The sequence below is a fragment of the Brachypodium distachyon genome, chromosome 2 (genome assembly GCF_000005505.3).
Source record: "Brachypodium distachyon strain Bd21 chromosome 2, Brachypodium_distachyon_v3.0, whole genome shotgun sequence".
NCBI classification, from domain to species: Eukaryota; Viridiplantae; Streptophyta; class Magnoliopsida; order Poales; family Poaceae; genus Brachypodium; species Brachypodium distachyon.
Window position 1 is genome coordinate 47,942,174 of NC_016132.3, and position 15,723 is coordinate 47,957,896.

General features: G+C 45.0%; 2 protein-coding genes across 3 annotated transcripts; one reads left to right on the forward strand and one right to left on the reverse strand.

Moving 5' to 3' along the window:
- Positions 1-2,903: 2,903 nt before the first annotated feature.
- On the forward strand, positions 2,904-9,164 carry LOC100839400 (vesicle transport v-SNARE 13). Its single transcript, XM_003569602.4, has 5 exons — positions 2,904-3,741; positions 3,835-3,893; positions 4,113-4,301; positions 6,963-7,133; positions 8,614-9,164. Exons 1-5 carry the CDS (start codon positions 3,648-3,650, stop codon positions 8,764-8,766), a joined length of 666 nt encoding a protein of 221 aa, XP_003569650.1. The 5' UTR covers positions 2,904-3,647; the 3' UTR covers positions 8,767-9,164.
- A 2,904-nt stretch (positions 9,165-12,068) lies between these two features.
- Positions 12,069-14,998, reverse strand: LOC100822019. 2 transcript variants are annotated; one of them, XM_003566994.4, is made up of 3 exons: positions 14,690-14,994; positions 14,260-14,497; positions 12,069-13,647 (listed from the first exon to the last, which is right to left on the reverse strand). In XM_003566994.4, exon 3 carries the CDS (start codon positions 13,543-13,545, stop codon positions 12,352-12,354), a length of 1,194 nt encoding a protein of 397 aa, XP_003567042.1. In that variant the 5' UTR covers positions 13,546-13,647; positions 14,260-14,497; positions 14,690-14,994; the 3' UTR covers positions 12,069-12,351. The 2 variants fall into 2 exon arrangements, with proteins under 2 accessions (XP_003567042.1, XP_024315232.1); XM_024459464.1 differs by having other exon boundaries at positions 14,260-14,998.
- Between the last annotated feature and the right edge of the window lie 725 nt (positions 14,999-15,723).

Consider the following 15,723-nt stretch of genomic DNA (forward strand, 5'->3'; position numbering starts at 1 on the left):
GCTAGAGCTGGTATCTTTGATTATTCTTCCTCGCTGCGTATTGATACATACTCTTCTTATTTGTTGCTAAAACTATTTTTGTTTATTTGCTTGAATGAACAACTACGGTTTGCAAGTTTGTGTTTTTTTGTTGATTCTCTCTTCTTCTTTCAGATACTGCACAACTTGGATGCTAAAGTTTGTGTTTTCTTTGTTGAGTTTCCCTCTCAGGGTGCTGGCCAACTTGGATGCTAAGGTTGGTGTTTTGGTTGATTCTTCCTTGCTGCATATCGGTATGTATTCAATCTTATATATTGCTAAATCTTTTTTTTATTTGTGTGCTTGAATGATGTTGCCAGCTCAATCATCCAAGTATATTACTTACTGGCCGGTTGACCGATCGATCGATGCATCGTCATAGTTAATTTACTTTTGTCAAATATTATTCCAAATTTCCATGAAGCATATCTCAGTCACCTACTCAGTATCTATTTTCTTCTATTTCAAATTTTGAGTGAACTGATTGTGCACGATGGCCAGAGATCCATTATTTGACAATACCACTACAGTCACCGGTCACCATGTTCCTATGATTCCATCTCGTCTTGATTTTAAACATTAGATTCGATCCAATCTCTCACTTCTTTTGTTCTTGCAATTGTTTTGCTGGTACAAGCATATGTTTCTTTCACGAGTTCTTTCATTTATCTCTCCGTCTTTATTGCTACAGGATTAATTGAAGGTTCTCTTCACAATAAATGATGAATAAGTGGTATCAATTTATCTCATTTGCAGGAGATTTTCAAGCAATAGAAGGAAGTTGTTGATGGCTTCTGGAGATGACTGCCTCTCTCTCAACAATCACTTAAACAACAGGTTCTGAAATTGGTCGCGGGTCTCTTTCTCAAATGTCTTTTTGAGTTCTATCTCATACCATGTGTATATGGTGTTGTTTATTTTGTTTGAGCGAAGATCCTTGCCCAAATTGTCCATGATAGTGCTGTGTAGAAACAGGCCACTTGATCGCCCACCAACTGTTTGTTAAAATAGAACAGTACCCCTATTATGCATCATGAGATTTTGGTTCAAAAAGCTTAGTTGTTTTGGCCTATGATGTTCTGTACTTTCTCATCTCCTTCGTTATATATATTAGATATTAAAAGTTGCTATGGTTGCATTCAATCAGAAATCCTAGGTTCCTTTTCGAGACAGTGTCTAATACTACTTATGAGTTATGATGTATGTATGTTATCTATCTTGCTTGCAGTTCAGTATTGTAGATCAACATAAATATAAGTAAGTAACAGAGATGGAAGGAGGCACTACAAGGTACAAGTGAAAATACTCACAGTAAACGCCTATGCGGTCATATTATGTACCTTCGGATATCCCTCAGATATTATGCTATTTGATTTCTTTCCTATTCTTTCCTATATGCAAACAATGAATGATGTATATGGTTATGATACGTGGGGGGCTAGAGTTTCATCATTTTGTTTGGCTTTTAATCTGCTGGCTATTATGGATGGAAGAAAAAAAGGGCAAGACACTGAATTGTCCTTATCTATTTTCCCCATTTTTGAATGAACAAGTGGTTGATAAGTTGCCAAGATACACGATTGACATCTTCAAGTTTTGAATGAAGTAAATGGATGGTAATTAATGTTGATCTTTAGGTCCAACCATGTAGACCCTCTTAATTTTCGCCACAACGCACGGGGTATCATCTAGTACTCTATAAACAAAAGACTCAATTGTTGGGGGTGGTCGTCTTTTTTAGACCCCGTCATTTTTTTACGCACATGTCAATTGCCACAAACAATAAAATGAGAACAAATATGAATTATACAATTATACATAACAATACAACATTATCTTTAAATATGTATTTTATAGTCTATATCAACGCACATGTATCGTGTTAGTATCCTAGAACACCGAATGACAAGAAATGAACATTGGACGATCATAACTTCGGTTGTTAGTTTGTTAGTCTCGGGCTCTCGCCTATAAGCATCAGCCTCTCACACAATAATTCAATAGAATAACGAATAAAACATTTATTATGGATCGATGTTTTTTTTCCCTTATGACTGGGCAGGAGGGCAGTATCATTTGAGAATTGGTATCACCGTTACCCACGTCCATCCATTCACGCCAAAACGCCCTGCCGGTGCCGCGCGCCCGTCCACCACCGTCCGGCGTCCTCATTGCTACAGGAGACGACATCATCCACAACCTGAACGGTCCCATGATCTAGTGTCCCAATTAGCACACCTAAACCACCCGTCTATTCGGAAGTGGGTTGGCTTCCAGCTTTCAAAAAATCCACCGTGGAGGAGTGCCGAACCCGAAAACTCTACAAAATCTATTACAATATATTAAATTGGAATCGGTGGTGATGGGTGGGCGCCCTTGGTCGGTGTTGGTCGGTCAATTTCGTTAAAATTACGATCAATATATGCCACTGCCCCTTATTTTTTTCCCTCCCGCCTTATTCATGATTTCAGTAGCAGAAATGGTCCAAATTTGTCACAACATAATACGAACAGTCCTAAAGTAAATCAATCTCGTTAGCATGAAATCCAAAATTCTTCGTATCCATCTCAGCATGGAAATCAATCCGAACCCAAACAAAAAATCTCGGTATCAATCTCAGTATGGAAATCAATCCAATCGAAAAATCAATGTCCAAACTTCGCCTCCACCGACTCGTGCTTGATACACTTTCTGTTGTTCCGTAGCATCGCATGGGTTCTGTTGCTAGTTAAAAATTAGATCCGATAAGCCGGTTCAATTTTCTGTACAAAACTCTGAGCAGCTCTTTTCAGGATTCCCGGATTTGCACGTGGAGCAGCTTAAAATTAAAATTACGGGCATATTGCCACCGCGCGGTTCGTTTCTTTCCCCTGTCCCGATTCTTTTTCTGTCCCGATCCCTTTCTCCCGAGAGCCTCCTCCCGATCCCCTTCTGCTGCGCTCCCACCCAGCCCCGATCCCTTTCTGCTGTGCCGGCCGGGCGGCCAGCCCTCTTCCTCCTCCTCCCACGCTCGCCAGCATCCTTCTCCTTCCCCATTCTGCGGCGAGGCGGCCGCTCCGATCAGACATCTGCCCCTGCCTCGACCCCATACGGCCGCCTCCGCCGCCGCATCCAGATCGGAACGCGAGCTGGCTGTCCGGCGACCTCCTCCTCCTCCCCCGTTCTCCGGCGGACTCCTCTTCCCCGTTCTCCGATGAGCGCAGATCCCTCGAGCTCGTCGTAGTCCCGTACGAGATCCCGACCAGTGCGTACGGTTTTGCAGTGCCGAGCGAGGAAGGCCCAGTCCTTAGCAGGCCGGCCCACGAGAATTCGGCCCAGCCGAACTCGGGAGCAGCACCGAACGTTCTGTGCTTCGATACGGACGCAGGAGTCGCTGCAGGAAGCTGGATCGGAGGAGTTTCGAGAGCCAGACGGTTACCGAACACGCCCTCTCCGACCCCAAATTCCCCAATCCCGACTCAAGATAGAAATCGAAGCTTCCATCGAAACGGGAAACCCCCCTCGCCAAGTCACCCGGATCGTATCGTCGTCGAATTCTTCTCAATTATCTCTGCGACACGAGCGATTTCGGTGCGGAAATTCGGAGGGGGAATTGCGCTCGCGGATAGAGGCGATCGAGGGGATCAACCATGAGCGAGGTATTCGAGAGCTACGAGCGCCAGTACTGCGAGGTCTCAGCCTCCCTCTCTCGCAAGTGCACCGCCGCCTCCGCTCTCGATGGAGGTGCGTGCGCTGCCCGCCCCATGTCTTGTCCCATCCGGGGATTTCTCCCCTTCCTTGTTGTTCTTTTCGTCTAACACGGTGATATCTCCGCAGAGAAGAAGAAGCAAAGGCTCTCCGAGATCCAGTCCGGTGTGGAGGAAGCAGAATCCCTGGTAAATTGTAGTACTATATCACATCTTATTTATGTGATCCTTTCGCTACATGGTATGCTTGTTATGGCGTGAATGTGTTATTTTGGTTGTAATGGCGTGAATGTAGTATTATTTTGGGGAAGCTGTGTATATTGGCTGGGCTCTGAGACTTTATATCCCTTGTTTCACTAAGAGGTGGAGGGCAGTATGTGATGTTCTCATGTATGTATGTTTTTGCAGATTCGGAAGATGGACCTGGAGGCGAGGAGCCTGCAACCGAGCGTGAAGGCGGGTTTGCTAGCGAAGTTGCGGGAGTACAAATCTGACCTCAACAACCTCAAGAGCGAGCTCAAAAGGATCTCAGCGCCCAACGCCAGGCAGGCTACAAGGGAGGAGCTCCTCGAATCTGGAATGGCTGACACACTAGCTGTGAGCTCTCTAATCCTTATTAGTTCAAATGTTGCATAGATACTGCATATAATGTGGGTTGACATTGCAGCCCTACACATGCTTGCTTTGGTTAATTACATTGCTTTTGTACCATGTAACTTATATCAGACTAAGCTATTTTTTGTATGTTTCATGGGAACATTAGGGTATTTGTGAGCTCCTTTTGCTTATAACTAACTGGATTTATACCTTCAAACGTGGTAAAAAATTTTTTGAGAGAATTCAAACGTGGTAATTGATATTAGGTGATTGGGTCGGTGCTCAAATGTTGATTGAGAGTCACATGTTTATTCAATTGTGGTAGTATCCCTATATTGGCAACTGACAGTATTGTGGAGCTTTGTATTTCCACGATTGCATTAATAGTCTCATAATGAACTTGTTATGTGCACGGCCATAGGATTAGGTGATATTCAAGTAACTATGGAATATTATTTAAATAGGAAAGAGAGTCATTTAGATAGGAAAGAGATAATATTAGATATAGGGAAGGGATATAATCTGTATCCTTTGGATTATTACGTAGGGATCATGTAAGTCCTCCTATACAAGGGACAGCATATGTATCAATTATCAATCAAGCACTGAGAAATCAATCAATCTAGTGCCTCGTTCGTCTCTAACCTTGGCTATCTTCATGGGGAAGTTCTTACCCATTGTTCAGTTTGGTTTTAGGTTGTATAGTATAGTACTCTGTTAAATCTGTGTTTGGGTGTGTGAATGAAGTCATATTTTGTAATGTACACACTACTCCGTTATGGTTAGACCATATGCACTGACAAGGCTAATAATTTTGTGATGGAGTATCAGATAGCGTGCGAACTATAAACATAAATATATTTTCTACCTTAGTTTAATTGACTTGTCAATTGGGTCGTCCAATAAAGAATTTTGTTAGGTTCGATAGTAGCATAATGGGATGTTGATCTAGTCAGGTGAGCTGCATTATATTTTGGGTGTTGTAGAAAAAAATATTTCTAAAAATGATGCCGATTGCAATGACATTTCTCGAAATGATGACCATCATAATGGCACTTATACAGTCACCCCCTTTTTTGTTCTATTTTGTACCTGCATGCTAAACTAAGAATTTAAAAGTGTGTATTTCTTATTTCCCATATCTATTTCTAGATTTAGATTCTCAATGTCCACTGCCTTCCGCTATGCTGATTTGAATTCATGAAGACTCATATACCGCTCACTAACTGTGACTTCCAAATTTTGTGTTGCGTCTGGCTATCTTATCGCAGAAAGATATTGCTTTCATATCAACCATCATTTGTGTTTTTGTGGAAGCAAAACGCCTCTGAAGGAAACAAAAAATTGCCAATCTTTTGTATAGATGGAAATCAGTATTTCAGTTAAAAGATGTGACTTATACAAGATACTAGTGCGGTACCCACCATTACTGCAGAATATTTTAGCAAATCTAATTATATCTACCAAATATAATAAGGAAGACATTGTGGCATGAAAGAGGTGTATCCAAATATGTTTATCCACTAGTGACAAATATTTTGAAATACAATCGTTATTTATTTATTGTGGCACATACGAATAGTATACTGTCTTAATAACGAATATCTTGTAGTCATTATGGAGTACATATTTTACAACGCTATTGTTCTACCAGGCATAGTGGTTATTTTTGACACAACAGTTCCTATGTCAAGAAACAGTGCATGCAGTGCACATCATATGCTTACGGGCTCAAAGACTCCTCGTCCAGCGTGAATAGCTTTCTTCTTTGTCTGTACTTGTACTCCTATAGGTAGCAATGCTAGTGCCTCCCATTATTTCACTTTACTCACTTCCGCCTAGAAGGCGGGCCAGTCACAAGTCGCATTGAGCCACATCCCCGGGCTGAACACTCTACCAGGTTTTCATGGGCATCCACAATTCCTGAAGTAGTCTCTCAGCCACACTTTGATAGCGTTGTAGCAGTCTGACGGAAAAGAATTCTATGGGACGGGTCCCTCTAGTGGCCCCTCCCTAAATTACTCCACTCGTGCTTTAGAATCCATGTTGGAATTAGTTTACACGAAACCGAATTTGAAAGCCTGCAGTTCCATCTAATACAACTGTTACAATACAAACTTTGCTCACAGGAGAACCCCAGTGAAATTTGACACCAGAGTGAGTGTCCATAGTGAAATTTGACACTGGTGTGAGTGAAACCCACTGTTTAGAGTGATATGGCTCAATGTAGATGATGCATTAGGAGCCAGTGTTAGACGCAAGGATTACATTAATTTCCACAACATGCTTCTGTTGCCTGAGAAAGTGAACTGCGGAGTACAGAATCATATCTCTGTACGCATTGTAGTAGGGGAATTTGCACAGGCTAATCCTGAGCAACTCTAATTTCATTCACTGTCAGAAGGGTGCTTACTTCTAGCAATATGGGATTTATTATCCACCTTCAGGTTTCCGACTGTCACTATTACTTCTAGTAATGTTGCCTTTCTGTATTGTGGAAACAATATTATTGGAATGACATTTTTTTCCTACTGATGCATAGTATATATGGTAATGTGGCAGTACTATGTCCATTCAAACTCTTTAAGCATCGTCTAAAAATTATGGACGTTTGCTATTTTTAGTACTCACATTGTCCTTGGGGATTATTTTCTGATGCAGGTGTCTACTGATCAGAGGGGAAGGTTGATGATGACAACTGAACGACTGAATCAGTCCACTGACAGAATTAAAGAGAGTCGGATAACTATGCTCGAAACAGAAGAATGTGGTGTGTCAATTCTTCAGGACCTTCATCAACAACGTCAGTCACTACTCCATGCTCACACTACTGTACGTATTTAACCATAACTGCTATGTGATCCATCATTGGATCGACTGTATATCTCCTCTCTTCATCAATCCAACATGATTATTTTCTGGCTTTACAGGTATAGTAGCGTGCTATTACTTAGGTTCTAGGTTGATTGCTTACTCTATCTTGGATTTACATATAGTAAGTTAAAGTTGGATTTTGGTTTATGCAGGATGTGTTATCAAAATGGGATGGTAGTGGTTCTAGTTTATTAAGTTTCATTACGTGTGGTAGTTCTGAAAGTCTCTGTAATTTAAACAGTTCGTCGTTTCATTTTATTATTCTCGACCATTGAATCCGATTGTCCATTGCCTCATTACTCCCTCTGTTTGGGTTTATAAGGCCCACACGGAATTTTATGCCAAACTTTGATCAAAAATTACATTGGTAATATGGTATTATTGCGGCACAAATGATATATTGTTGGATTCATATTGAAAAACTCTTTCTAATGGTATAACTTTTATATACATATACTAAATAGGATTTGAATAATTGTTGGTCAAAGTGTGGCACGAACTTCAATAGGAGCCTCATAAGTACCCAAGACATTATCCATGTGCGTACTCTTTTAGGATTGGAGAAATCTCATTCATGCATATTAGTCTATGCTGTGAGGGTGAACTTTGTGTGTTGTTCTGCATGACGATCTATTGTATATGAACTTGATGAGATTCTCCTACCCTGATTTCTGTCTGTGGATGGTAGGTGATAGCATAAAAATGAGTAAAAAGATACTTTATTCAGTCTCAGTGGTTCAAGGGCTTGGCCACTTGAGCATTTTGCTTATTCTCATGTGAGTTGAAGCAAATATCTCATTGTTCTGTTCTTTTTTATGTACAGAGCAAACAGTGACCTCCCTTCTTGTAGCAATTGCATACTATGATAATTGACGCATTTGTTGGAATACAACAGCAAAAAAAAACCCACCAAATTCATCAGTTTGCTACATAATCTATTCACATGAAAAATTGTGATATCTTTAATGTTTTGCAGCATGGCCCACGTCCCTATTCCTTCCTCCATATCACATTATACATTCCATTGAATTCATCAGTTAGCTACATAATCTAAAATTCCCATGAAAAATTGTGTTATCCAAAATATTTGCAGCACCAGCTTGACCCACGTCCTTATTCCTTCCTCCATATGACATTGCACATGTTGTTTAGGATACTGAAACACTCTACCAGGCTACACTTTGATTACCAGTTTCCATTTATGCTTCTTGAAATAATAGCAAGTATATCCATGATGAATTGATTATTATCAATTTGATATATTTATTACTGTTCGAACCTTAAATCTTGGCTGGCACGGATTTTAAAATGGTGTGTGGTGTGAGGCGCAGGGATTAGTTTGTTAGCATGTTATGCTCTAACTTTGATAGCAACCATTATTTTCTTTTTATTTATTCATTCATACTGTTAGTGACATCCCTCTGGTTTTTGCTCATAGTTGCACGGGGTGGATGATAACGTTGGCAAGAGTAAAAAGATTCTGGCTGCAATGTCAAAGAGGATGGACAGAAACAAGTGGATCATTGGGGGAATCATTGCAGCTCTTGTTCTGGCCATCCTTATCATACTGTACTTTAAGCTCGCTCACTGAGCCTACTTTCAGGTAGGTCTCCAGTTATCTGTGAGGTGCTCAGTAACTGTGTGATAAGGTTGTCTGAACGCTGTACATTGGACGCCACCTCAAGTTCAGTTGTTTCCCCCAAACATCAAATATTTGAATGGCTCATTTCCATATCATGTATAGGAGCACTTTTATCAGAAAACCAGGTGTGCACGGACGCTAATGATGTAAACTGTCCACGTGTCCGGAGAGAGTAAAAAAGATGACTCGTGTTGATTTCTCTTTCTGAAGAGTGAAGATGTCTCTGGGGTACTTTCTTTGACACAATTTGGTTCTGCATGCTTTTGTGTTACCATAGAGTTTGTATCCCAGATTCTGAATTCTGAACTGTTGTCATTGTCTGCCACCCATTTATTGCGATTAGCCAACTCTACTTGGCAAAAGAAGAAGAAGTTGTTATCATTGTCTAGTTTGGGTTGAAACTTGACAGACGCTTTCTGAATTATTGCTGGTGTGCATGCAGAAGGGAGCCGAGCTAAGGTTGGCAAGTTGGTGGTATGAGATACGGCCGTATCTTATGCTTTGATTTGCTGCCCATTTGGGGAATGGGTGGGGAGGAGGGTAAGGCTAGCAGCATCAGGGCTTGATTGCGATGCCCAAGCTTGAGAAGACTCGCTAGGGAAGAAAGGGGAGTTAGACGGTGCAATGACGACTTTCCTGGAACGGAAGGAACACCGGAGGACTCTTCCGGAGGGAATCACGAGTGCTGAAACAGAGGACGCGCGCGTCAGCACCAAAACCAAGCCAATTCGTGCGCATTTGCTACTATCCAGCTTCATGAGATGCATCGTCACGCGTTTGCGTGCTCTCCAGTACCTTCGACCTGCATTGCATGCCTCTTGGACCGGAATTGGTTTCCTTCGAAGGCGCCGAGTAATTAATTCGTAACGACTCCAAAACAACTCGCTCGCATGGATAAACATGAAGGACGACGGCCCTGAGATTCTTTTCCCCGGTTCTGAACCGAAAACCGGGTGGGCAACAGAACAGAGTGAATGCCAGCTGAGTGCAACGGGAATGGTAGACCAGCCACTGTACGTGACGTCGCACGCACCGCCCCGACGAACCGGCCAGTCTAAGCCCGACTTTGCTACAGTTTTAGAGTCCCAAGGAGCTCATGCAGGCCGCCGCATGTACATGGTCGGTCAGCTGATTCGCAAACGGACGAATTGAACACCGACGAGTGTATCGCTATTCAGAGTAGCTAGCTAGACGATGCATACGTGCAAGTAAATGGCCATGCAGAACCTTCCTGACAGTAAAAGAGCTTCAATTAATTTGTGCCCGTTGGCTGAATTAACTAGCGGCCGGCCGGTTCATTCGATCTCCAGCGGAAAAAAAAAGAACCTGCCTGCTGCAATGAAGAACGCTCGCAGTATTATATCCCTTCCCACCCATAGTCCACACGTGCAGTTGATCATCTCCGGTCTCCCCGATGGCATGACGTACGTAGAAACCACCGATCCGTCCCGTCTGTTGCACGCAGACACGGATCGAGAAAAGTCTCGAGCTGACTCGCGACGTAAGGCACAATATTTTTGACGAGTCGATGTGCAAGCACCCCGAAATCACGCTGAAAAAAGCCACGCACGCAGAGAGGCCGCAGAGAAGAGAACAGCGAGAGGGAGAGGTGCGTGTGCATGTGCTGAGCAATGACGACCGACTCGCCGGGACGCCTTTTCCGAGAGGGTGGTCTTCTCAAGGCGCACGCTTCGGTTTTGGATATCGACAGGAACTCGGCCGGTGGCAGGCAGCGGCACACATGGGGATGGGGGGCAGCCCCAACGGCAGCGGGACGAAGGAATGTCTTTTGGCCAGCTAGCGCCTCTGCAGGCAAACCCCAGCGCCTGTTCCTCCTGCCGTCCTGCGGTGTGCTAGTACCGAGATGCCGTTCCTGCGGCCAGTACTGCACCCCGCGCATCCCCCCCAGCCCAAAAAGCGCCCTGCAAAAGCAACACGCATGATGCGAATTACGGTGCACTGGCTACTGCGCTAGCACACCACACACATGGACTAGCTCATGCAACAGCAACCACACACATCTCAAAGATTTTGATTCGTGACACGATCTAGCTAGTAGCCCTGAAGAGTGAACAGGACAGGAACCGGATGGTACTCTATCCGGTATGTAAGGGGAAGACCAAGCTATAGGCTCGAGAGATCGATAGGAATAGGAAAAGGACGTGACCAAATTCCCATGCCTTGGGCTGGGCTAGCTCTATTTTAATCATGTGTGCCATGATTCATTCTGCCATTGAGCACTCGATCGTACTACTACCAGTACTTTTACTAATGATCTACGAAGCCCATAGATAAATGGCATGCATGCTGGGGCAGTGATAGTCTAGGGTTTATACTTACCGCCCTGCCCGCTTTCCATCCTCCGATCGATGCATCATGGATGGAGGAAAGGACGTCACTTGAGGAGGCCCAGCAGCAAAAGGGTCTTTTCCGGTTAACTTAATCACAATTATTCATTCCCACGCTTTTTAGCACCAGCATGCAGAAAGCCTGGACCAGCTGCCAGCATATACGTGGATACAGATAAGATAAAAAGACGAGATATATATTCATACCTATATGGGGGTAGGGTGGTGAGATAGATATAGCATCTAGATCATCTTTGATCAAAAAAAGGTTGAGCCTTTATCATTTATATCTGTATATCTATCTATTTCCCCCTAGCTAGCGCCCTTTTTGCACTTGGAACCGGCCAGATTTCGTTGCGTTTTCAAGAAAAGTGATTAATCATGACCTACCAATCGATACGCATTTGGAATGACCGAATCTGCGGTCCGCTAGCCTGTTACGGTAGAGAGGCCATTGTGACGACATGCATGCAACGCAGAAACATCATGCTTCATGCAGAAAGATTAGCAGATGTGAGTAAAAGAAAGAACAAATCAACATTGATGCATGTAAGTTCTACGTATATGGATTAACCTGCTTCTGTGATAACTTAGGGTGGAAATTGGATGGCAGAGAAGCTCCACCTACAAATATTCGACATGCACATGTCGATCGCTCATATCCAGAGACAAAATTTTACTGTGTTTGCTATTGAAAAGTCGCATGTTTTTTAACTAGATATCAGTCGATGTGTTTGGCCGTCGGATCTTAATCCTACGGAAGCACATGGGGAACGAGAGAGTAAAGATGAGCATCAGATTTTAATCTAACGGATCTGATATGTCGACTGGGATTTTAGGTTTTATTCTTAAAAAACAGGCGACCGAGAAATAGCCACACCCAAATTTTAGTCTAGATTACAATTGAATAACTATACACTATATATTTCGGTTCCTTTTTTCTCCAATCAGATGGCGCTGCATGCCACGGTCTCTCCCACCGCACGCAGTTGAATTGCTTCCGCGATGCAGCCGATCCAAATTAATTCTGCACAAGTACACTGCGCGACTACCACTAAATCTTGATATATGTACTGTGCTACTTACTGTACTAATTAAGCAACGTACGACCTGAAACAGTACACAAAACAGCAACATGTACGTGTAGAGACGACCATCAATTAACTCAAAACTAGAAACGACATTATCACTGCAAGAGCGAATTATTCGTCGCATTCCCATTATTAGGATTTCCAAATGCAGAAATGTTGTTATTTCTCGCAAATCCCAGAAACCCAGTAGTGTTGTTGCTGTTGCTGCTGTAATAACTCTGCTGTAACCTGCCCGTGCCAGCCGTGGCCATGGAGCCGTTGCCGGTTTCCAGCGCCTGGACCTGCGACCTGAGGAACTTGAGGTAGCTGGCGGCCTCGTCCAGCATGGACGCCGTGTCCATCTTGCTCCCGCCGGGCACGAGCTTCTGCAGCACGCGGAGGCGGTCGCTCACGCGCTCCCGCCGGAGCCTCGCCGCCACCGTCTGCGGGTCGCTCGAGATGCGGACGTTCTTGCGCCGGGGCTTGGCGCTCGCCGCGGCGCCGGCTTCCGCCGTGACGAGGCTCACGGGGCGCATGGCCGCCGCGCGGTAGATCATCTCCTTCACCTGCGCCATGGCCTCCACGTCCGGCTCGTACCCACCGGCGGCGTTGGTCATGTCGTGGTGGCCGAAGCTGATGCTGGTGGTGGTGGTGAGCGCCCTCCGCTTTGCGCCGCCGGGCCGTGGAAGTGGCTGTGGCTGTGGCGGGGTTAGTAGTGTTGTTGCCGGGTAGCCGACGACGTCGGGTAGCTTCCGCTTCGGGCACGTCGTCTTGGAGTTGGGAAGAAGCGACGTGGGCGATAGTATAGTGGACGTCGGCGACGCCACCTCGTTGTTGTCGTGGCCGGTGCCGCTGTAGTTGTTGTTGGAGTCCCCGGAGGAGATGTTGCAGACGGTGGTGGTGCCGCTGTGGCCGCCGGAGGAGAACATGGCGCCGTTCGGGACCCCGGCGCCGGGGTCGCCGCAAGCGAGCACCCTGGAGAAGGCGACCGCCGAGTCGAGCAGGCCGTCATGCGCGCCGGCGCCGGCGCCATCGACCGACGCGAACACGTCGCCGCCTGCCCCTGAGCTCAAGAACCCCATCGGGTCGCCTGCCGCGGCACCGTAGCCGCTCGAGCTCACCTGGCACGCTGTCGCCACTCCTTCGGCACCACCAGTACCGACGCCGTCGACGCACTGGAGCTGGCCGAAGAAGGCGTCGTCCATGTCGAACCGGCCGCATGATGAGCTCATGAGCTGACCTGAGGGACGCGGCTGCAGGTACACGTCCTCGTGCTGGCTTCCGGCGCCTGCCCAGCCGAAGATGTCCATCCGTCCTCGATCGCGCCGCCGCCGGCTGGGATTGCTGGTGGAAGAAACGGATCGATGCCAACGACGACTGGTGCAGGGATTCTGGGACGGGTAGCTAGTTAGCTGCACGTAAAAGGGGAGTGAAAGTGTTAGCAAAGTAAGTCTCTCGGCCATATATATGTACGAGTGAGACGAATACGATCGATCGACCGGAGAAGAAGTATATGATCTGTGACGAGGGAATTAACCGAAATTGAGCCGGGGAGCTAGCTAGCGCGCGCGGTGGAAACGTCGGTGTCACGAATTGATGGGCGGTCAAGGACGGCGGGGGAGGCATCTCATATCTCAGAGAGGTGTCTCGAAATGTCTCATAATTACGCCGTCATCTGAAGTCTACGCTCTACGCCATACGGAACACAAGGCAAACTCAAGAATTACTTACGTACGTACCACCAAAATGTCACATTCACACGCGCGCGCGCGCACACATATGCAGTATATGTGTGTCTGCCATGGATTATTGTATTCCAGTAGTACTGATCTGTGTGTGTCGGTGTGTGGGGTGGCTACATGATAGTACTCATATATTAATTGTCGAAATATTACATGTATCTAAACGTTTTTTAAACATAAATACGTCCATATTTGAATAAATTTGAGATAATTAACATGGATCGAAGATAGTAATAAATAGTAAATACCTTGACTAAGTTTGCATGCATGAAATGCTCATACCTGTGAAATCGAGGCAGATGGTTGGATGACTGACGGCAAGGGCTTGAAACAACAGTGGAGGCGATGGAGAGTTGGAGATCAATCGAGCACAGCTTCAGCTTGAAAGACCCAATTATTCCCCGGGGACTATAGGCACTCCTCGATCAGGGAGCTAGCTAGCTAACTAGCACACACAGTCAACGACGGGCGACGGCAGTCGACCCACGCTGAGATGAGGGAATCAGTTGATCGGAACGACCTGAGCAAGAAGCAAATGGTGACCACAAAACCTTTCTCCATGAACCGAAACTAATTGGGCTATATACCATTATGAGAAGAAGGGGAGGAGCAATTGTGTAGAGAAGCAATTAAATATGTTGGGGATTTGCAGTGCTAGACTGCTAGTAAGTCTACTAGTGTGCTCTCTGGGGATAGATGTAGAGCTAGCTACCTGTGTCTTGCTGAGATTCTACTGGCAGCAGAGCGGATGTGATTTGATCAATCGATCGACCGATCGATCAATCAGCTTTGGTAGTATATATACTTGTGCCCGGCCGGCCGGGCTAGCTAGCTTCCTGGAAGCCTCTCGATCTTAGTTAGCTCTGAGCAAGAGAGGGAGGAGAGGAGGAGACGGTACAGATCATACGTGTGGGATATGGTCCTCCTGTTGATGGCAGTATATGAGGTTTCTTTTATAGATGGGCTAAGCTTCCCATGTAGCAAGCTACTTACTACTCTCTCTCTCTCTGAGAAAATGAGAGCAGTAAGTAGAAGTATGTGCGCGCTCTCTCTAGATCTCTATCTAGCTTTCTTTGTTCCTAGTGGGGCTGTTCAGTTGGGAAAGGATGACGATGAGTGGGCAGCACATGAACTTGCACACAGCTGACGCGCTCTCATAAATACTTGTCCAAATCTATAATATTTTCAGTATCTTAAACAGCTTACGATTCTGTCATGAACAATGCGTTATTTTGTTTCATCTGCACGTAATCTGGGGTTATCACGCTCTCTGGCTCTCACTCACTACATGTACCTATGTGGCCAGCTGGTAGGATTAAATCTAGAAACTCTCAAGAAAAACATTAGAGCATTATTAATAGCTATAACCTGCTGCTGCCTGTAAGCTCTGCCATGTCATCTTTATGTAGTATAATAGTTAGCATGTATAATAAGTTGGCTATAAGAAACACTACTTTACTAATAACAGGCCCTTCATTACAGTCTCACAGGGTGTCTAGGAGCACGTGTTGCAGCTGGCTACTAGTTAATGGCCCATTTTTCTTCTTTCTTTTTTTCTCTTTCCTTCGACTAAGCACCAATATAGTATTTAAATTTTTGTAGCCAGTTTATATGGAACCATTATTCTTGCTCCTATGCGTGCGTATGGACTCAAAAGATTCTCTCAAAGTATGGAATACTCCTAGACGGAGGAAAAGGTTTCCCCTTACTTGTTCCTGCTAGCTTTAGCTTGTTCCTGGGGCGCTG

Excerpts from the sequence above, each read along its gene's own strand:
- LOC100839400 (XM_003569602.4), top strand. The coding sequence starts at position 3,648 with ATGAGCGAGGTATTCGAGAGCTACGAGCGCCAGTACTGCGAGGTCTCA. Across the intron at positions 3,742-3,834 it reads CGCCTCCGCTCTCGATGGAG|AGAAGAAGAAGCAAAGGCTC; the intron begins GTGCGTGCGCTG and ends ATATCTCCGCAG. Across the intron at positions 3,894-4,112 it reads TGGAGGAAGCAGAATCCCTG|ATTCGGAAGATGGACCTGGA; the intron begins GTAAATTGTAGT and ends ATGTTTTTGCAG.
- LOC100822019 (XM_024459464.1), bottom strand. The coding sequence starts at position 13,545 with ATGGACATCTTCGGCTGGGCAGGCGCCGGAAGCCAGCACGAGGACGTG.